Here is a 22,033-nt window from a genome sequence, read left to right as displayed (position 1 = left end):
AAAGGGGGGAAGTTACATTTACCGGGAATTTGTGGCCCTTCAGAAGTTGTTATACAACCCCCTGACCATTGGCCATGCTGGCTGGGCTGATGGGAGTTGGAGAGTCGGAGATTAGGAAGGCTACAGGGTCCCCACCCCTAACCTGAATATTGGGCAGGGGGAACTGCCTCCACTTTTCTTCTCAACGATTGGGCTGGTCCATAGATTGAGTAAATACCAGTCAGTTGGCCACATCAGTGGATCCACTTTTCTGTGACTTTCATCTCCAGATCGGAGAGTTTTGAATCCCAAGCCTCCAACAATCCCCACCTCACTGGTTCCAGAGCCGCCGGGTGCTTTGCTTGACGGCCTCCACCATCCACTGCAATCAAATGGCGTGATTAAAGGCTCGAGAGGACAAGCGCCACCTAAAGTCTGCAAAGAGAATGAATTCTACCGCGGCGCGCTGAAGCGGGTGGCTCTGATTTGCTTAACCCGCATGGGAGGGAGGGGACGTGCCTGCGCTGTAGACTACTGAGGTTAGAGCCGTTATCGGTGTTCAACCTTGGGTCCCCAGATGTTATTGGATTACAACTCCCATCATCCTCAGCCAGTTTAGCCAGTTGTCAGGGATGATGGGAGTGGTAGTCTGGGGACCCAAGGTTGAAGAACGCTGCGGAGTCTAGGCCAAGCGACTGGAATTTCGCATTCCTCCTCTCCTGTAGGGTTCTTCCTCTTTCCTGGCAATCCCCTTAGAGCTAGTAGTGACGCGATTGCTTGTCGCGAATGTGTTACTTTGTGCAAATGCAATCCTAAACTTGTTTACTTTACATGGGACTTACTCTAGGATAAGTCCATACGGCACTGCGCGGCCCTCAACCCTATTCACCATCAGCTAGGTAAAGAGGGAGATGGAATGTGGGGGGCGGGACATGTACTTGGAAGAAGGGCATGATTTAGAGATTCCCAAACAGCATAATCCTAAACATGTTAATACGGAAGTTAGTCTCATTGAGCTCAGTGGAACAGATAAATGGGTGTAGGACTGGAGCCTAATTTTGATCTGCCCTTTCATTGAGTGCAGAGGGAATTCCAGATCCAGATCCTAATCAGGCTAACTACAGTCCAAATCTCTCAGATTTAATGGAATGTACTTTCTAAAGCCTGCAAGGTGTTTATGGAATCAAAAGGGGAAGGAAGGGGTGGTTGCTATATAGGACTACTCAAAGGTAAGCCCCATTGTGTTCACTGAGATTTACTGCAATCCTATACACACTTACTTGGCAGTATGCCCCTTTGAGCACGGTGGGACTTTAGATTGCACTGTAACTACACAATCCTATGCATGCTTATTGAGAAATCACTTTCCTAGGAGTAAGCTCCATTGAACACAGTGGGATTTACTTCTGAGTACTCCTACATAAGACTGGGTTGTTTGAGGGTCTAGGTGTGGATGTCGCTTCTCTTCCATTTGCTCAGTTAATTAGAGTACTTTAAAATTTAGCAGATTTTTGACCCTATTACTAACCCAGTCCGGATCTACTTAATTGGTCAGTTAAACTTATTTGGTTGCTCAGAAACCGCTGAAGCTTCACATTCATTTTAATAGGTGACAATCTGGGTGCACAGCAGCTCAGCTGAATGGAAACCCATCAAGTTTAAGGGTTTTTAATCGAATTAAGCACGTTTACTTAGACGTAAGGCCAACTGAGTTCAAATGGGACACTGGGTGGAGTACGTGCTTCTTGGGACCGCAGCTCTAGGTGAATTCTGGATCCGGTAGCTCCCTGTTCCCAGGGATTTTAGACCAACATTCGTAATAGTTTTTAAATCATTGTGGATTCTGTTGAAAGCTGTAGGATCTTAAAGAAGGCAACGTGTTTACTTAAAATTACAATCGACAGACTGCCTTCTAATTCGTTCCTTTGTGGGCAGGGAGCAAAAAAGACAGTATATTCCTGGGGTTGAAAGGACGGTTTCACTTGGAACTGAGTAGTTCCATTGAAACCAGTGGCATTTGCACCGAGGTAATGAGGGAGGACGTCGAGGCTTGCGGGCCTGAGGGTCCCTGGAAATGAGCGCCCTGCTACAGCCCAAAATGCAGCCCCACTGATTCCACGGCGTTCACTTCCTCCAAGTAACAACCCAGTCCTAAGCAGGCCTTCTTAGAAACAGCAGCTCCTGAAATCAATGGGATCTGCTTCCACAGTAAACGTCTGTTTGAAAACGTGGGTAGCTGTCAAACGGCGGATAGTTGCAGGCCCTTGTGGCTTGAGCCAATTTCTCTCTCTACGCACACATGCGTGTATGCATATGTGTGTAGTTGTTACAGGATATAAAAAGGGAAATAGGTACGATCCATTTGAAGAAAGACGTCGGACCTTCGTCCCTCAGCTAGTCACCTCCTTACACCCCCCTTTCTTATCCCTCCAGTTCGAGTGTTAATTGGGCTTTTTCCGTATTTGGGTGGCTTGCATGCCGCTGCTGCTGGTGCTGGCAGACGTCATTCGGCGCGTTTTCCCTTCCCCTCCCCTTCCCTCGCCTCCAGCCTTTGCCTGGGAACGAACTGAAGAGGCCACTTCAGAGCTCCTTTTCCTAGTCCTGCGGCAGCCCGGAGAAGAAGAAACGAGAGCTCCGGTGCCTCGATTGCCGGGCCAGGCGCGGGAAACGTTCGCTTCTTGCTCCGGCGGCCCTTGCTGTGTACAGCTTTGATTTGAGAAGAACCACCTTGGGAGGCAGCGCGGTGGACTTGGCCCAGTTCTCTAGCGGCAGGCAGGCAAGACCCCTCCGGCTTGCTCGTGCCCTTGCGGTACAGAGAGAATCAACAGAACTCTCGCCTACCACCGCCAGCCGCTGCCTTTAGGAAAATCGACACCCCCCCCTCAGCTTCTCTCCCAGGAAAATGGATTCCCTTTTAAAGTGACTCTCCCGTGGGCTGCGGAGGGGCAGGCTTGGAGCTGGGCCGAGTTGAGTGGCTCTCCTTGCCAGCAAAGGGGTGTGTGTGTGTCGCGCACAGGACAGACCAGTTTGGCCCGGAGGGGGTCTAAAATAAACACAGCAAGTACACACGTGTTAAGGGGTGGGAGGTGGAGAGAAAGGAACCCAGAATCCTCTCAGCCTGGCTTCCAGAAGAGCGAATATTCTCCTCGATCCGATTCAGGGGCAACGCCAACGCTTTTGGGGGTGGGGATAATTACCCCCCCCGGCATTCGCTCTAACTCCTGTTTCTTTGCTTCGATCCCTTAGCTTGGTGCTGATCTCCTGGATCAAGGATCCATTTGACCCGAATTAGGGTGGTGAGGCGGAAGAGATCCCCCTCCCCCAATCGCAACCTATTTCTTTGACCTTGATTTGAAGGCTGCGCTTTTGCCACCACGGGAGGGGGAAGAATTAAGCCCTAAGGAAGACTCTCCGATGTTCTCGGAGACCGAAGACCATCTCGCCTGTCCAAGGCAGCCGACATCCCCGCCGCTTTAAAGGGTTTGTTGTTCTCTTCCCGGCGTGAGAGACGCAAGAGTTAAGCCGTCGCCACCGCGCCGCCCTCCACCGGACTCTGGGGCCGGTTCTGCCCCTCGGAAAGCAGCCCCCGCGGAGTCAAAGTCCATGCTCGTGGCCACCCAGCAGCCTCGCGGGGTCTACTATGCCAGTGCCATCCTCCTCGTTGCCTTGCAAGAGCCGCGATGAAGGAGAAGTCCAAAAATGCCGCGAAAACGCGGAGGGAAAAGGAAAATGGCGAGTTCTATGAGCTGGCCAAGCTGCTGCCTTTGCCCTCGGCCATCACCTCCCAGCTGGACAAGGCGTCCATCATCCGCCTCACCACCAGCTACCTCAAAATGAGAGCTGTCTTCCCGGAAGGTGAGTTCTCCTCCAGAGGGCCTGCAGGGCAGGGCGATTAGCCTTTCTGGCCTCTCCTCCAGGGAGAGATGTGGGGGTCAGTGGTGCAGTTAGGTCGTTTTAGACCCTGGGCTGATTGGTTTTGCGGGTGCCCCCACACCTTAGATGGCAATGTGCGTTACCTCGTTCATGTTAAAATGTGGTAAGCCAGCCCTGCTGTGTTTGCGGTACTCTTCTATTAATTCTGCCGAGTGGAGCCGGGACATCTGCTCCAAAGTCCTGGCCTGGCGGCACGGCTTACCCGGTGCAACGACAGGCTGGCTTTCAAAAGGATCCGAAGGGAAAGGACAGGCTGAACGGACCTTTTGGTCTGTTTCAAGGGAATTCTTAGGGGTTAAAGTGATTGAAAGAGAAGAGCTTTGAAGGCAGTTATGAACTGTATCCCGTCTCCAAAAACATCGCAGGCAGCCATTGAAAAGTAGCACAGTCCGAGCTGAGTTTGCAACATTTTGGAAAAATATTATCTCCTAGCAGCTGCTAAATATTTTATATTGAGTCAGGCCCACTGATGCAAGGGAGCTACGGATCGGGGCCCAAGATTTCCCCTTGTTCCTATACTCATGAGTTGAAGTGGAGGCCCACTGTTTTCAGCACCTTTGCTTGGGGGCAATTTCCTTGACTTTAAATAGGACTAATCTGGCTGGGCTGGTCGGTCAAGACACCCTAAAAGGTTTTCTTTAAAATAATATCAGTAGCTCTTTATTCAGTGGCATATGTTTAACAATGGAGTGATCGTTCTTAATAGCAGACTGGGAAGCCTGTGCAGGAATAAAGATAATTGCTCCAATCCACAATCGGCTTAACATTAGAGTAGTCCTGTTGAACTCCAGGGAACTATAAGAGAGGAATTGCCATTGCCGCCTGAAAAGTGACCTCAAGGGAATGGTAGGGGAATGGTTGCCATTGCAACCTAGACAGAATGAAGCATTTCCCCCCATTAATAACAACAACCACCCTTCTGAGAAAGTAGTAGATGTGCGAGAAAGCGCCAATGATCCCTCCGATAGAGCCATTGTGGGTGGAAAAGAAACCTCTTGCTATATAACATGTTCATCATAAAGAGCAGCAAAATAAACCCTTTAAATAAGCGGTGCCAGCAATATTTAGAAGAAAGAGGAGATGTGTCTAAAGTCCCTGAAGAAAGGGGACAAGCCCTGTGGTAGCCACGACTGCTGGGGTTCTTCCAACCCTGCACTATACTATGCCAGTGAAGACAATGAAGATATGTTTTCCTAGGCCGTGAGATACAAAATGTATGTAGACAGAGATGTCCCTGTTAGCATTTGCTCGCAGGCCTGAATCGTATAAAACTTCAGTAAGATTTTGAAGGTGAAAAATAGACAAAACTCGAGGTATCCTTGTCTTTACTTAGGAGCACAAGCTGAATCGAGTAGGTCAAGGATCCTTACCCAAGTTAAGAGAAGCCGAGCCCCAGTGCAATCGAGTGGGGAGGAGCTGGAAAGTAAACTAACCTCCCCCCTCCCAGCGTAATCACAGCTACGATTTATTTTACAAGCCAAGTAAAGCAATGACGTCTACCCCTAAATGAATGTGCTGAGGATCTAAGGAAAAAGTTGCCAGAGGGAATGACTTAATCGCACGATCCTATCCACCTCTATTCAAAGGTGTGTATAGGATCACAGCGATAAGTACTTTTACTTGAAAGAAAAACCGACTGATTTAAATGAAGCTATCTTTTAATGTAAACCGGCTTAATTGTAAATATAGAGCGCAAAAGGTTTTGAAATTGTGGGAAAGCAGCAGGCCGATCCTAAACGCTTTTATTAGGAGAGGGCATAATTCAGGGGAAGAATTTACCTGCAGAAAGGCCCAGGTTCAACCTGTGCGAAACCTCGGGAAGCCACTCTCATTGAGAATATAGACGGCTCCTTGTGCTTATTTTAAAGTAAGCCCGATAGATTCAATCTAAATTTACTGCCAAATACGCTGTAGGTGCAAAGCTGCTACTGTATTCTACGGATATTTACTTCAAAATACGTCCCACTGAAATGAGTGGGACCTAATGTGTGCGAGATCAGCGCCAATCTATAGGCGGAGAAGTAGCTGACAAATGTAATTGGACTTGCAATAGAATCTCAAAACTCGAACGATTACGATTCAGCTCGAGAGCCGACAGGATCTCATTGATTTCAGACGGACTGGGTCGCCTTGAGGAATATATTTCAAAGGGAGATGAGCAAACTCTCCGCCGTCTCCCTCTCCAGGTTCCCCCGCAGTTTCTCCGCGATGGCGCTGGTTTTGCTTGTTTCTTCAAAACCACACGCAGGCTCTTGGCGCGCAACCTCCCGGAGAGCGGCCCTTTGGGCTGACCGGCCGAATGCCAGCCTTGAAATTGACAGGAATCTCAGGGAGATTTGCCTCTTAGCCTTTGCGGTGAACAAGCGCTAACCCAGCTTGGGTGGTGGCAGCGCCTGCCGCGGATCGAGCTGAGCAGGAGATATCCTTAGTTCCGGGATAAGCCACCTGGACACAGGCAAACCCTCTCATTGTTTGAAATAATATCCATTCGCCTTTAAAACTGAGAGAGAGGTATTTACCCCCCTCTCCCTCCCCCCTCATGGTGGTAGGCATTCGCATTCGATGAGTTTTAGGTCCCTTGCCTTTTCTTCGGCCGGGTGGTGGATATTGCTTTGACGGTAGCGTGGAGTCATCTAGCTTCCGCGTGATTATACGATCTCTTCTCCCCGAATTTGGAAAGCGAACTTCTTCCATAGTCCTTTTGCTTTCCATTTGACAGTTTTGGCAGTGGCAGGGCCGGAAAGGAAGGCACTCCTATCTTTGAGCCCCTCTTATTTGTTCGCACACGTTTCATTTGGAAATCTTTGAATATGCCTTCCCTTCTAACCGACTGGTTAAATGCGGTTTCAGACAGATTCTGTCACTTTCTTCTTAAGGGTAAAGCCCTGCTCCTACTTACTAATAGTACAATTCTGGGCGTGTCTACTTGGAAGTAAATTCCACTGAGTTCAGTGGAACTTCTATACTAGGCTTCTATGCACACTGATCTGGGAGTATGTCTCACTGAAGTCCAAGGGACTTCCTTCTGTGTAGACGAGTATAGGATTGCACTAAAATCAAAGAGGCTCACATAAGCAATAATTGTTCTCATTATTATTTCAGCGGTGTGCATGGCTTCTTACAGAATGGCAGATAGGTAGGTCCCAGCCCCGGGGAGCTTCCAGGAAATTATTGTTGAATATATTGTTATCCTACCCTAAAAACCGCTTCAGTTGAATTCAGTGGGGTTTACCTTTTCGCTCCAGCTTGAAGACAACTCTAACCTGAATGGAAAAGCCTGTTGGGGGTTGGGCTGGGTAACCTGGAAAGACGCTTTTTTCCCATTCGATCAAGTACTTGCTATAGTTGTCCCATCCCGTCAGAATGAAATACGGTCTCTTTGGAAGTGGTGGCTTCAGGCTTCCTTCGGGACTGTATGTTGGCTTTTTAAGCTGAGCTGCTTCTAGAGTCGGCTCATTCAAGTCACCAGGACTTCTCCGCGCTAACGAATAGCTTTTTTGCTATTTTCCTTTGGTTTTTTACAGTTAACTCAGACAAAATGTACAGGAGGAGGTTGCATAAGGATAACCAATAACATCACTTCAATTTTTTTTTTTTTTAGAATTTCTTATCTTAGGTAGAGCTGCAATCCCTTTAGCAAAATCAAAATCATGCCCCCTCATTTCTCCAGTCCTCAGCATTTTTACTTGAGCAAGTCCCACTGTGGTTTCACAGGATCTGAAAGCAAGGAGGTTTTCTCCAGAAAACCCCACAACCCTACACGAGAAAGTAATGAGCCTCACTGATTTATTCTGAAGTCAGGCTGCGATCCTATACCAATTTACCTGGGAGTAAGCCCTACTGAAGCCTGAAACTTAGGCAGCAGTCCAACCATGTGTACTCAGAAGCAAGTTCCACTGAATTAAATGGGGCTTAATCCCAGATAAATGAGGTTAGGATTGCAGCCTGACTTCTGAGTGAACGTGCATAGGAATGGGCTGTGTTTTGAAACATCACAGCCCGTATTGCGAATGAAAGTCTTTAAATTAACAGCTACCGCTTGTGTTCTAAGGAGAGCTTGGATTCTGCTCATTAGTGATAAGTATGCATTAAAAAGAGTATATACAATCCATTCTTGTGCCACTCTTTTAACTATCCCTGACTGTGAGTAGGACGAGATAAATGACAAGATGTACAGGCTAATTAATTCCTATGGAGGGATTCTGAATTATCCCACCAGAGGTCCAGTAAATTTCACTAGTAGGGGGCTTGGGACTGTACCTTCGGATCAGCACCTCACCCCATTTATTTTGTGGGGCCATCAGGATCTGTGTAGACTCTACTCTGTCCTTGTTAATGGGTGGTGCAACCCTAAGTATGTTTATGTAGATGTAAACCACTGCGAGTCTAATGGAACTTGCTGGTCAGGCAAGCGTGCATAAGATTGCAGCCGCACAAAACGATTCTCAGTGTTTCTACTCGGAAGTAAGACCCATTGCTCTCAACGGAATTTTCTCGCAGGAAAGCGTGCACGGAAGCACCGCCGAGGCATAGGTGAAGCCCGTGAGATCACTCTCGGTAGTCTGAAGTGGCCAATGCAATTTCGTACTATCCCCAAACAATGCCCATCCTCCCTGCCCACTTGAAAACGTCCCTTGGAGTTGCACATTTTAAGTCGGAGGGAGTCGCAGCCTGACCTGCGGTTTGTTCTTTCTTCCCTTCCCTTCATCTGTCTTGATAGCGTGAGGCAGCTTTGTTGGAAGTGGGGCAAGAGCAACTCCTGTTTTATTCTTTTGTTTATGCTCCAGAAGGGAGACAGAGCTAGGGTCCTCCGGATGGATAGGCTTGTTTACCTTTACCTGTGATGCTCTGACTGACTTCCTTATGTCGCTAGACTGTGACGCCTTTAGGGAAGCTTACCTGCCCCTCCTCCTTCTGCCCTTTTCCACTTCTTAGTTAGAACTAGGTTTGCCTTTCTATCTACTATGTATTTCTATAAATAAACTAGCTTTTCTTATTTTACTAAGTCTCAAGTCTCAGTAAAATGATGAAACTGAGGTTATCATACTTTGGACACATCATGAGAAGACATGATTCACTAGAAAAGACCATAATGCTGGGAAAAACAGCAGGGAGTAGAAAGAGAGGAAGGCCAAACAAGAGATGGATTGATTCAATAAAGGAAGCCACAGACCTGAACTTACGAGATCTGAACAGGGTGGTTCATGACAGATGCTCTTGGAGGTTGCTGATTCATAGGGTCGCCATAAGTCGTAATCGACTTGAAGGCACCTAACAACAAGAAGAAGTCTCAGTGATGCTGATGCAGGGTAAAAGCCTGCTTTCTTAGGTAAACGCACACACACGCTGGCACACTGCATTTCAACATCTGCTGTTACTCTGCTGCTGTGGTGTTGCTTTAAACTAAATTAAGCACACAAATTACACACAGCCAACAAGCTTCTCTAAGGAGAGCAATTAAAGGAAATGCTGGTTAAAATGATCGAAGTTTGGCCTGTCTCGAGACAGTCCAGGTGTTAAGGAGATTGCACCTCCGAGCCCCGTAACACTTCTTCGGCATTTAATGAAGTCCGTTGATGCCACTCTGGAGGAAGTGGTTTGAGGCCTGTAGGAAAGCCCATTAAGTTCAATAAGGCTTCCTCACAGGAAACAGGGTATGGGGACCGCAGCTCTAACGCTCTTAGCCAGACACTAAGGAGTTCTCCAAATTGAGCACCGGAAAAAGTTTGTCAGTCTGCGCGCGCGCGTGTTATTGCTGCAGAGCCTGAAGACAGATAGGCAAAGTCTTTTGGCCTTACGAAACCTAACTAACGACGCCGCAATACTGAAGCAGGGCTAGTCCAAAGTCGGTCCCATTTCGTTCAATAGAGCTTACTCCCGGGTAAATGGATATAGGATCGCCGCCTCACTGTACAGGGCTAGGCATTCCTAGAGTAAGACTCAGCGTGACTTGCAGTGAACGTGGGCAAAATCAGGCTTCACAAGCTTTCCGTTCTCCATTATTTCATAACATAAACATATGAATAACGATCGTAATGCAGCATCATGAAGTTAGCAGTGTGGTTCGAGAATTCTCTTCTTTTCACAGAAGGTGATGTTAAATGTTGGAAGATTCCCCACAAATTTGAAGACATTAAATAATTTCGGAGAGAGAATATTCATCCTTTTTGCTGTTGTTCCTTTGCTTCAGGCGTTCCGCTGAGAAATCAGCAAGGCTCCGTGTGTTGACCAGGGTGGCTTTTAAGCGTGGGCGCAAAACCGTATGAATGGAGAAGGAAGCTTCTGGGTTTTGTTTCGATTAAGGGGTGACTTCTGGGGATTCTAGTTCCTTCTCTCAGCCCCCTAATTATACTTCCTTATAACCTTTTGAAAGCAGAAGAAAGTTGCTTTAGGAATACAATTTCTATACAAGTGGAAGAAGTTTGATTACTGCTCGCAATTTTGAAAAGAGGAGGTTTATGATGGTCGCAATTCGCCTACACATTTTTTTTATTTCTCTCATTTTTAAGGAATCGGGACAAAATCCCGAGGGGATAAATCCTGTTATGCCTGTGCATTCACTAGGGTTTACTAAAGATGGTTGCGATTCCTCAGTAAATATTTCACAGCGCAATCCTAACCATGTCTACTTAGAAGCCTTAGCCCTTTTCAGAATGGGACTGGGTACGGGAAACCCCGCTGGAACTATACGTCACTGTAATCAGGTTTATTAATTTCAGGATTTCTAGGGTTGCCACCAGGCGTTCCTGAGGAGCAGGGCTCTTTGCACTTTCTTTTCCAGTCATTTCTTTCAACGCTGTGGATCTTTTGGGTATACGGGAAAAGCTGGAAGTTCAGGATATAGGAATAAACGTCTTCGCTTTGCTACCACGATCCCTCTGTCAGGCTCTCTCTCTCTCTCTCTCTCTCTCTCTCTCTCTCCGCCTCTCTCTGCTTCTGCCAGCAACCCACAGCCGTCCGGGAGGAAGGGGTGGTGGTGGAGGGAATGTAACTAGGGATGGATTTGGTTTTCTTCAGCAAAAAATCTAAAAACTCTATAAGAACTCGGTGGCTTTTCGTGTATCTTTCACACTTTTTCTCTCCCCCCCCTCCCCCTCCCCCTCCCCTGCGATTGAAGGATTTCCAAGGTGTCAAACAGAATGACAGAGAAACTGTCCTGATCTGGAGCCATGGGTGTAGTCGTCCAGAGTCTCGGGGGTCTTAGACTCTTTACTTTTTAGGGAGCAGGGTCCCAGCAGGGTCCCAATTATTATTATTATTATTTATTTTATTTATTAGTCGCCCATCTGGCTGGTTGTCCAGCCACTCTGGGCGACGTACAAGATAAAACAATACATTCAAACATTAAAATTTAAAACCATAACAGTAAGAAACCTAACCCACCCCAAAAGCCTGCCTGAAGAGCCAGGTCTTCAAGGCCCTGGGGAAGCTTATCATAGAAGGGGCATGTTTCCAGCATCCTATAAGCCAATCAGCATGAAAGGGGAGTGTGTTGGTTATTGAGACGAGTCTTCTAATATGCTTCCTTGTCCTTTCCTGCTGATTGGAGCCGATCAAAGTGAGAGGAGGTTAGTCAGCCACTGAGAAGACACTTTTCGGTAGTTAACCCCCCTCCTTTCATGCTGATTGGCTCTTATGGACCTCTGCTGTTGCGAGAGAAGGCTACAACTCAGTAGCCAAAAGGGATGTGTGTGGCTGTGAGTATCATGAAGGGAACCTGCACTTCTGAATTTGTTACTGCAATACTGTCTGGCGCTACCGGTCCAGACCGGGACGGCCGGTGATACCTATCGCCATTTGCTATGGGTAGGAATCCCTTAGGAGTGTACAGGAGCTCAAACTAATACAGAAAAACACCACCTGCGAGCCCCATTTGCAAATTTCGCAAGGCTGAAACAAACAGGCGCCAGGATTTGCATTCTGTACAATAAAAGCAGCTTTATATGGAATGTGAATTTAGATTGGCCTGCATTGAAATGAATGTCACACATTTAAATTAATCTTCAGGGGGCCCCTTTCCTTCCTTCCTTTTTTAATATCTGAATTTAAAATCTGGAGCAGTTAAAGACATCTGATGCGTCTCTCTTTCCTTATTTTGCTGTTTGGGATTCCGAGACGTTTCCGCAGCCGCCCAGCGGGGACTTCTAACGGGGAGAAGAGGGAAGAGGTGCCGCTGGAGGAGCAGGGAAACGGGAACGCCACTAGACCCCAGCCGATGCTTTTGAGATGCTGGCTCCCCGAAGGCTGCTCAGCCCCAGCCTTCTCTGAAGCCCGATCCTACGTGAAACAAGCGGGAGTGAAGGCTGCTCGCAGGCCTAAAGCGCCTGATGGAGGAGGAGCTCGCTCCCGTTGAGTCCCACGGGTCTTCCTTCCACGTAAAGGCGTTTCCGCGCGGGCCCTTTGCGTGCTTAGCACCGGCGTGCCGACCGACACAAATCCTCGCAGGTGGGAGGATCAGAGCCGGGCTGTTTTCGGCAGATGCTGGCGAGGTTTCTCAACTGACCCGGCGGAGTCGCCAAGTCCTGAAATGAGACTTCCCAGGAGGAGCGAGAGCCGAGGGGAGGAGGGCCTGTCGCTTGCACAGATCTAAGCTCGTTCTTGCCCCTCAGCTTTTGTCCTGACCTCCGTGAGCCATGAATTAAAGTCTAGGCGGGAGGCAGCAACCTGCAACAGATCGAGGCTCAGAAACAGCATCCGCTGTGGTGGCTTGATGCCCCCCCCAAAAAAAACGGGTATCGCTGAAGAACCAAAATATAGAACGGGATAGATTTTCCCTCCCCCTCCTTTATTAATTTATTACATTTATACCCTGCCTTTCTTTCCATGATAGAAACCCAAGGCGGCTTACATATGGTTTTCCAGGGGTTTCCCATCCAGACACTGACCAGACCTGACGCTGCTTAGCTTCAGCAGGGTGCTGGCCTCGTGTGCCTTCAGACCATAGCCTGGTAGCCTTCCTTCCTCTCTCTTTGGCTGTAAGTGCAGCGCCCCCACCCACGCTGGTTGTGACACTGTGGTTAAATTGTGACTCCGCACAGAGTTCAAAATGGAGTTTTAAAAACGACCCACTTTGTAATGATTAAACCGAAAAGGGAGGCGATCTGCTTAATGAATGACTTAAACAAAACAACACCTCTATCAGTTGAGAAAGAAATACATAAATAAGAGCTTTCTGTTCAAGTCAGATCCACATGTAAGCCACTTGCGCATGTTAGGCTTCCCTTTACTGTCCCATCTTTCTATGCCAAGCTGAAAGAAGAACATGGTAGCTTAGCCAGAGTCACTGCTCTAGAAAAGGAGAATTTGGCAAGAGGCATTAAAATGGGACAGTGCAATTGAACACAGACATGTGAATGCTGTATTAAGACCAAGAGTGTGAAGCCAAAATTTCCTAAGAAAAGTGAGAGGAAAACCAAAAAGCCTCTAAAATGAATTCACACTGATCTTTGTGGGCCAATGAAAGTGCCCTCCCAGGGTGGAAATTTATACATGCTGACTTTTATAGATGACTACTCCAGATATACTACAATGTATCTGCTAAAGGAGAAAAGTCAGGTAATTCAAAAACTGAAGGACTATGTTAGGATTGTGTCCAACAAATTTGGCAGAAAGCCACAGATCATAAGATCTGACAATGCAGGGGAATATGTGTCTAGGGCTATGCAAGACTTTCTCCATGAGGAAGGCGTAGAGCACCAGACTACAGTTGTGTACAACCCAGAACAGAATGGGGTTGCAGAGAGAATGAACAGGATCCTTGGACAAATGATTTGTTCCTTGTTGGAAGGTGCGCAGTTACCAAAGAAGTACTGGGGAGAAGCTGGAGTTACTGCCACCTACCTGCAGAACTGACTTCCTGCATCTGCAACCAACAAAACACCATTTGAACTGTAGCATGGTAGGACACCAAGCATGTCTCACCTTCGTGTATTTGGGTGCAAGGCCTTTGTGCACATCCCAAAACAAAAGAGATCAAAACTTAACAACACTGCCAGGGAAGTAATATTCATTGGATATCCTCCAACGCAGAAGGGATACCGGGTCATAGATCCCAAAACTGGCAAAGTTGAAGTATGCAGAGCTGTCCACTTTGATGAAGGAACCGACCAGAAGGGGCTCCACACCAAACAGATGACAGCGAAATGGAAGAAGCTGAGTTATTCTTCCACCACAGAAGGTATAACAATAATATACCTGCAGAGGAAGGCGAGGAGTCTGAGCCACAAGAGGCAACAGAGCCACAAGAGGCAACAGAGCCACAAGAGGCAATAGAGCCAGAAGGGGCAGCTGAAGTGCCAGCACCCAGACTCTCTGAATGCACCAACGGAGGTGTACCACCAGACAGATTTGCTTACCTTGTGAGAGATGAACTTCCAGCACCAGAGACCTGGAAAGAGATTGAAGCCTTACCCAAAACTGAAGCTGAGAGGTGGAGGCAGCCAGCTAAGGAAGAGCTGGGATCTCTACACAAAAATAAAACTTGGACACTGACCAAGCTTCCTCAAGAAAGGAAAGCTGTAGGCTACAAGAGGATATTCAAGAAAAAGCCAAATGCTAAAGGAAATGCTGAGAGATATAAGACATCAGAAAATGTCTGTATATCAGTACTGTTACCAAGCCAGATGTGGTGGTATTAGTGGGATACCTGTGATGAAAAACCAGCTTGCAAACCAAAAGGGACTGGGAAACAATCAAGCATGCAACAGACTCATGGAGTCAGAACGGGTGAGTTCACGCACCAAGTACATAGATGTGAAGCACCTACCTACCGCAGAAGACTATTCAAGATGGAGTATTGTCCAACAGAAGAAATGACTGCAGACGCTCTCAAGAAGGCGTTGGGCAAAGTCAGACATTGCAAGCTGTGAGACAATATGAACCTCGTGGGCTGAACCAAACACTCGTTGAGAAGGGGTGATGGAAGTGGGGCAAGAGCAACTCCTGTTTTGTTCTTTTGTTTATGTTCCAGAAGGGAGATAGAGCTAGGGTCCTCCAGATGGATAGGCTTGTTTACCTTTACCTGTGATGCTCTGACTGACTTCCTTCCGGTCTTTAGGGAAGCTTACCTGCCCCTCCTCCTTCTGCCCTTTCCGCTTCTCTTCTCCAACTGTCTGGGAGAGAGGACACACCTTTGTCTCTGCTCTCTCTCTCTCCTCGCCATGAGGTCAACGCCCATGCCTGGGCGTTGCACCTCCAACTTAGTTAGTTAGTTAGAACTAGGTATGCCTTTCTATCTACTATATATTTCTATAAATAAAGTAGCTTTTCTTACTTTACTAAGTCTCAAGTCTCAGTGATCCTGATGCAGAGTAAAAGCCTGCTTTCTTAGGTAAACGCACACACGCTGGCACACTGCATTTCAGACCGCTGTTACCCTCTGCTGTTCTGTTTAACTAATTTAGCACCAGCAACAAGCTGGGTATAAGCACTTCAAGCCACAGAAGCCACTTGGGCCGCTAGTGACAAGCTGGAATGCAGGACTACCCTTACTATGAATCTGTTCCTTCCAGAACAACCCACCCACAGTATCTCAGTCTTATCAGGATTCAGCCTCAGCTCATTAGCCCCCATCCAGCCCTTCACTGCTTCCAGTCAATGTCAGAATTTCTCTATTGGGATGCGTAGCAGAGTTGCGTAGTGCTGTGAAACAGAGAGTATTGAGCGAGCTTAGTGTGTGTGTGTTTGAATCTTTGCTAAAGATTATACCTTCCCTGCAAATTAGTCAGACAGAGACTTTAAGCTTTAAAATAAGAAACAACTACTTTATTCTGGAAGTACATGCTTGATAGGAAAGAGTTCTATATCTAGCTAACTGGCTTTGCTGGAGCAACGAGCACTGGTCCCAGTACTCGCCCTCATCCTGGTTGAGAGGAGAGACAAAGAAAGATGTCTGCTCCCCTCTCGAGAGAAAGAGAACACTGAGAAGGTGGGAAGGAATTAGGATCAAACATCCTTTGCATATCAGTCTAGCAGGAAGACGCGGCAGGATCAAAGGAATAGGTATAGCCTCAACCAGCAAGAGGTCTAGCTCTCTAGCTACCCTTATTAACCCCATGCAGCCTCAACCCACCAAGTTGGAGTTGAACCTCATACATTCCAACACCCCTTCTCAATGAGAACTTGGTTCATTCTACAAGGTGCATCTTGCCTCGTAGTTTCTGGTGTCGGACTTTGCCCAATGGTTTGGTCAAAGCATCAGCTGTCATCTCTTCTGTTGGACAGTAGGTCATCTCTAGAAGTCCTTTCTCCCTTATGTCCTTTAGGTAGTGGAACTTCACATCAATGTGCTTCATGTGAGAACTTTCCCCTTCTGATTCTGCAAGTCTTATGCAGGCTTGATTGTCCTCAAGTATTCTGATAGGCTCTGGTTCAGATATGCCCAAGTCTCCTAGAAGCTTGCATTGCCACAGGATTTCCTTGCATGCCTCATCAGCTGATACGTACTCAGGCTCAGTAGATGAGTGTGCTACAGTCTCTTGCTTTCAACTTGTCCAGCAGATAAGTGACTGCCCATAGTAGAACAAGTTTCCACTGGTTGACTTACGATCTTTGGTGTCTCCAGCCCAGTCAGCATCAGCATATCCTAGAAGTTTAGGATCTCGAGTAGCTGATAGCTTTAGTTTCATGTTTGCAGTGCCTTTCAGATATCTTGCCACTCTCTTGACTGCTTCCCAGTCTTTCTTGTTTGGCAAGCTGGTTTTTCTGCAAAGGTATCCTACCGGCACGTCTGGTCTGGATATTGTGCTGATGTACAGGAGTTTCCCTATAGCTTGTCTGTACCTTTCGTTGTCTTCCCAGGGTTGATTGTTCTGGTCTGGTTTCAAGTATCCTACTTCCATTGGTGTAGGTGCTGGATGTGCATCCTTCAGTCCTAGACTCTCAAGTAGGTCTTGAATCTTTTGTTTTTGGTTTAGAAGAAAGGATTCATCGTCCTCTCTTTCAATTTGTATTCCAAGGTAGTATGTGATGTCGCCTAGACATTTCACTTCAACTTCCTTGCTTAGATTATTTACTAACTCTTGCTTGTCTTGTGGATTCTCATAAGCCAGTAGTAAATCATCTGCATAAATCAAAATATAAGTCCATTTGTTGTTCTTGAATCTGCTATATAGGGGGTCTGCTTCACCTCTTTTATAGCCTTGTTTCAAGAGCATTTGGTTCAGTTTGTCATTCCATGCTCTTGCAGCTTGTTTCAGTCCATAGATGCTCTTTTGCAGTTTGCATACTAGGGTTTCCTTTCCTTGTATTTCAAAGCCTGGTGGTTGTTGCATGTAGATTTTCTCTTCTATTTCCCCATGCAAGAACGCTGTTTTTATATCCATGTGTTCCACCTACATTTTCTTGTTAGCAGCAACACTTAGGAGAGTTCTGATTGTTGTATGTTTGACTACAGGAGCAAAAGTTTCACAGTAGTCTTGTCCATACTTTTGAGAGTATCCTTTGGCCACTAGTCTTGCCTTGTATCTCTCAATGTTCCCTTCAGCATCTGGCTTTTTCTTGAATACCCACTTGCAACCTACAGCTTTCCTTCCTCGAGGAAGCTTGGTAAGTGTCCAAGTTTTGTTCTTGTGTAGAGCTTCCAGCTCTTCCTTGGCTGCCTGCCTCCACCTCTCAGCTTCAGCTTTGGGTAAGGCCTCAATATCTTTCCAGGTCCCAGGCTCTGGAAGTTCATCAGCTCTCGCCAGGTAGGACAGTCTCAGTGGAGGTACACCTTTGTTGGTGCGGTTAGAGCGTCTTGGTGCAGGACTCTCTGCTGCCCCTTCTGGCTGTGCAGGTTCCCCTTCTTGCTCTGATTCCTCACTGTCCTCCAGTGCTGGCATGTTGCTGTAATCTGTAGTGCTGTATGGTATTTCTACTTCATCTTCTTCACTGTTGTGGTCTTGGAATGGTTCCCCTTCTGGTTGGAATGCACCATGACCTTCATCAAAGTAGACAGCTCTTTGGATTTATATCCTTTCTGTTTGGGGATTTAGGATTCTGTATCCCTTTTGCTTTGAAGAATATCCAACGAAGATTCCTTTCTTTGTAGTGTTGTCCAATTTGGTTCTCTTCTGGTGTGGAATGTGACCATACACTTTTGATCCAAACACCTTTATATGAGCCAAACTGGGTATGTGCCCGTACCATAATTCGAATGGAGTCTTGTTGCCATTCACCTTTGTTGGCAAACGATTTTGTAGATAGGTGGCAGTATACACTGCCTCTCCCCAATGCTTCTGTGGAAGATTGGCATCTTCTAGCATGGATCTCACCATCTCAGTTAGGGTTCTGAATTTTCTCTCCGAGACTCCGTTCTGTTCTGGGTTGTGGGGTATAGTGGTTTGATGCTCAATCCCATTTTCAAGCAGAAACTGCTGGGTAGCATGTGACATGTACTCCCCTCCGTTATCAGAACGTAGAATCTGTGTTTTTTTCTGAAATTTAGTGGTCACCATTGCCACATATTCTTTGAGTTTCTGAAGCATTTGCCCCTTCTCCTTCAACATATATATCACAGTGAATCTTGAATAATCATCAATAAAGCTGACAATATATTTGTTTCCACCAGTTGAAGTGATTGGCATTCCACAAATGTCGCTTGAATCAACTCTAGGGGGCGCTTAGTCTTCCTTTCACTCTACTCAGGAAAACTGGGTCAGGTTCCTTTTGTTTTAACACAGCATGTGAATCTCCCCTTTTCTTGACAGGGTTCAATTTTCATGCCTCTTACTAAATAATTATTTTGAAGGGTGTTTATCTTTGCAATGTCTCTATGCCCTCATCTCCAATGCCATAAATGTAAACAAGACTTGTTACAGCATTCTTTCACAACATTAGCTTGTGGACTTTCCTGATACACTTCATGCATGCCCCTTTTTTGGTAGCTGTGCATAAAATTTCACCATCTCTAGAAATTGTGCAGGAATCTTGTTCAAATAACACAGAGCACCCACTGTTTGTAGCTTCACTAACTGATATCAAGTTGTTTGAGATTCCTGGGGTCCATAGCGCATTCCTGAGATAAATTTCCTCAGTGCCGCTTGGAGTCTGGCAAATCAGCTTAGCATCTCCTTGCGCTTTTATGGGCACCCCGTTCGAATTCGCCATCTTGACTGATCATCCACGTGGGGTTAATTTCTCAAAGTTTTTTTCATTTATTAGATGAGTGCTTGCCCCCGAATCCACATAAAATTTATTTTTATTGTAACATTTTTCAACATGGGTTACTTGAAAGCCGTTTGCACTTTTCTTTTCTGTCCCTTTAAATTCTTTATTTCTTTCAGGCTTCCCTTTCTTGTCACATTGGTCTTTAAGGTGTTTTTGAATTGCATAGATAGCAACGCTTGGCTTTCACACCTTTGGATTCCCTTTGTTCCTGAAATCTGCATCTGACTGGCTGTCAGTTAGAAGCTTGGCCAGTTTGTTTACTTAAGAAAGAAGAGACTCTGTCTTCTCTTGCACCAGTTTTTCCTTTGTTCTTCTGAAAGAACTGTGCTCTAACTTCAGAAATAATCTTGTTTAGAGTTTTGTTTTGTTGTTGCATTATAAGTATGAAAGTCTCCATATATTTTGGAAGGGAGTCTAGGAATAAAGCAATCTGTACTGGTTCATGTAACTCTGTTCCTGCTTCCTCTATCCCTTGGACTAACATCATGAATTTTGTAAGATGTTCCTCAAAAGAATCATCCCTCATTTGCAAATTAATAAGACTTCTTAACATTGCAATTAAATGTCCCTGGCTTTTTGGATTATGATGGGATTCAAGAGTTTTCCACATCTCTCTGGCATTTTTAGAATTCATAATCAAAGGAATCTCCGCATTACTCACAGATTTAGTGATGAGGTCTTGTACCGTTTCATCCTTCTCAGTCCAAATTCTTTGTTCCTCCCGAGAAGCACCTTCTCCTGGTTCTGATCCTGTAATAACTTCTAACAGCTGCTGTTGCTTTAGATGTTTTAGCATGTGAAATTCCCAAAGTTTCCATCCTCCGGGTTCCAGTCCGTGGAGACCTTGCCGCTCCTTCGTCATGCTGGCCATCCTGAAGTAAAAGCCTCAACTCTTCACTGACTAAAACTCTGAAGGTCACTAATAGCTTCCTTGATTCAAACACAATAGCTCCTTTAATTGCTCAAATCTCCATTTGCATGGCTGGTGCCCATAACCTGTCAGAATTTCTCTATTGAGTTGCGTAGCAGAGTTGCGTAGCGCTGCAGAACGGAGAGTATTGAGCGGGCTTAGTGTGTGTGTGTTTGAATCTTTGCTAAGATTCTACCTTCCCTGCAAATTAGTCAGACAGAGACTTTAAGCTTTAAAATAAGAAACAACTACTTTATTCTGGAAGTACATGCTTGATAGGAAAGAGTTCTATATCTAGCTAACTGGCTTTGCTGGAGCAAGGAGCACTGGTCCCAGTGCTGGCCCTCATCCTGGTTGAGAGGAGAAACAAAGAGAAGATGTCTGCTCCCCTCTCGAGAGAAAGAGAACAGAGAGAAAGGCGGGAAGGAACTGGGATCAACATTCCTTTGCTTATCAGTCTAGCAGGAAGGGAAGAGAGGGCAGGATCAAAGGAATAGGTATAGCCTCAACCAGCAAGAGGTCTAGCTCTCTAGCTACCCTTATTAACCCCATGCAGCCTCAACCCACCAAGTTGGAGTTGAACCTCATACATTCCAACAGTCAACAGGTCTAATATTTCCTGAGTCAGATGGAATGGCCAGAGGGAGCTGTGTGTCATCAGCATATTGATGACACCGGGCTCCAAATACTTGCATTGTAAATGTTGCATCTTACAAATCTTGCAAGTAATGGGAGCTCCTGCTCAAGATTTCTTAAAGTAGATTAGGTGCTAAACACAGTTATGGGGCTCATTATCATCAGATAGAGGGGGGATGGGATTCCTCATTCTTTCAGGTGCATTGACAGTGAATTTAAAATGGAGCAATGGCTGTTTTAGGTAAATTAATCTGGACAAATTGTTTGTGGACCATAATATACTAGCAAAGCAGAGGAATCACCTTCTCTGCAGTCTCCTGTTTACCCTTCCCACACATCCCTATAATTTTCTTTGCCGAGTTTGGGCCAAGAGAGATATACATACTCCAGTTAAATAATTTTATATTATTTAAAATTATTTTAAAAATAAATATTCAAAAACCCTTAGCTCCCCCCATGTCACCCTGATTTTCGTTGAGTAACTATTGCATCCTCAAAAGGTCACCTTACTAGATTTGCCAGGAGGAGAGCCTGTCTGGGAGTCCAGAGTCTGTGAGTTCAAATCCCCGCTCATGTCTCCTGGGTGTCAAGGGCCAGCTGAAGATCACCCCCACAGTGAGTGGCTCAGGGAATACATGCCGTGCCACCTGTGCAGCTGTGGGCAAGCTGCATAGTCCCAAGGACCCCAGTTGCCCCCCCTCCCCAGCTGGCAGTTGCTGACAAGGAAGAATCTGGCTTCCTAGCCAGCTGGGGAGGACTAGCCTCAGAGGGAGGCAGTGGTAAACCCCCTCTGAATACAGCTTACCATGAAAATCCTATTCATAGGGTAGCCATAAGTCGGGATCGACTTGAAGGCAGTCCATTTCCATTTCCATTTTGCATTTCTGACGAAGGGCAAACCTGCATTTCATAAATATTCTTGTTCTTTCATAAATAGCATTCTAACTAAACGCAAGGCAATAGCATCCTGCACATACGGTATAATGTGCATTGTACAATTTATACTATGGCAAAAGGGGTCGAGGGGTCAACAAAATGTACCATAGACGTGCCTACAGAACATGTAGCTCCGAAAGTCTACATTATTCCTGCATCTGACAATCTCAATATACTGGATTATGGACACTGGGCTCAGACATCCTTCAAAGTAGTGCTGATCGGAACCACCGAGCCAATTCTGTGGTTCGGCACAGCGGTCTTCTTTCGAAGCTCGCTTCCCTCCCCCGTCCCCGAAAGCGAATGGTTCAAGCGAGCTGTTATAAAAGAAACCTTTCGCGCAATGTTTGCCTGCTGGGAGACAGACCCGGCTCTCGAATGCCTGCCTAAATACACATGTATCTGTGAGGAAGCCGAGCCGCTGGAGGATTCTCAGAGCAAATTAATCCCTAGTAGAGCGACAACACAGAAGACATGTCTGTTTCGGGTTGC

At 46.3% G+C, this 22,033-nt stretch overlaps 1 protein-coding gene across 2 annotated transcripts in view; it reads left to right on the top strand.

Moving 5' to 3' along the window:
- The first annotated feature begins 2,332 nt into the window (after positions 1–2,332).
- The window catches only part of SIM2 (SIM bHLH transcription factor 2), an 81,099-nt gene continuing 61,398 nt past the window's right edge, over positions 2,333–22,033 (top strand). Inside the window, exons 1-2 of one of the 2 annotated variants that reach the window (XM_061627695.1) lie at positions 2,333–2,974; positions 3,226–3,834. In XM_061627695.1, the coding sequence (XP_061483679.1) occupies positions 3,660–3,834 (175 nt within the window). In that variant the 5' untranslated portion in view covers positions 2,333–2,974; positions 3,226–3,659. Of the gene's footprint in view, positions 3,835–22,033 lie in introns of both variants that reach the window. The other variant, XM_061627694.1, reaches the window with a different exon arrangement.

This window comes from Rhineura floridana, chromosome 5 (assembly GCF_030035675.1).
Source record: "Rhineura floridana isolate rRhiFlo1 chromosome 5, rRhiFlo1.hap2, whole genome shotgun sequence".
Taxonomy (NCBI): domain Eukaryota; kingdom Metazoa; phylum Chordata; class Lepidosauria; order Squamata; family Rhineuridae; genus Rhineura; species Rhineura floridana.
Note: the sequence above shows the minus strand (reverse complement) of the source record. Positions and strands in the feature narration are given on the sequence as shown.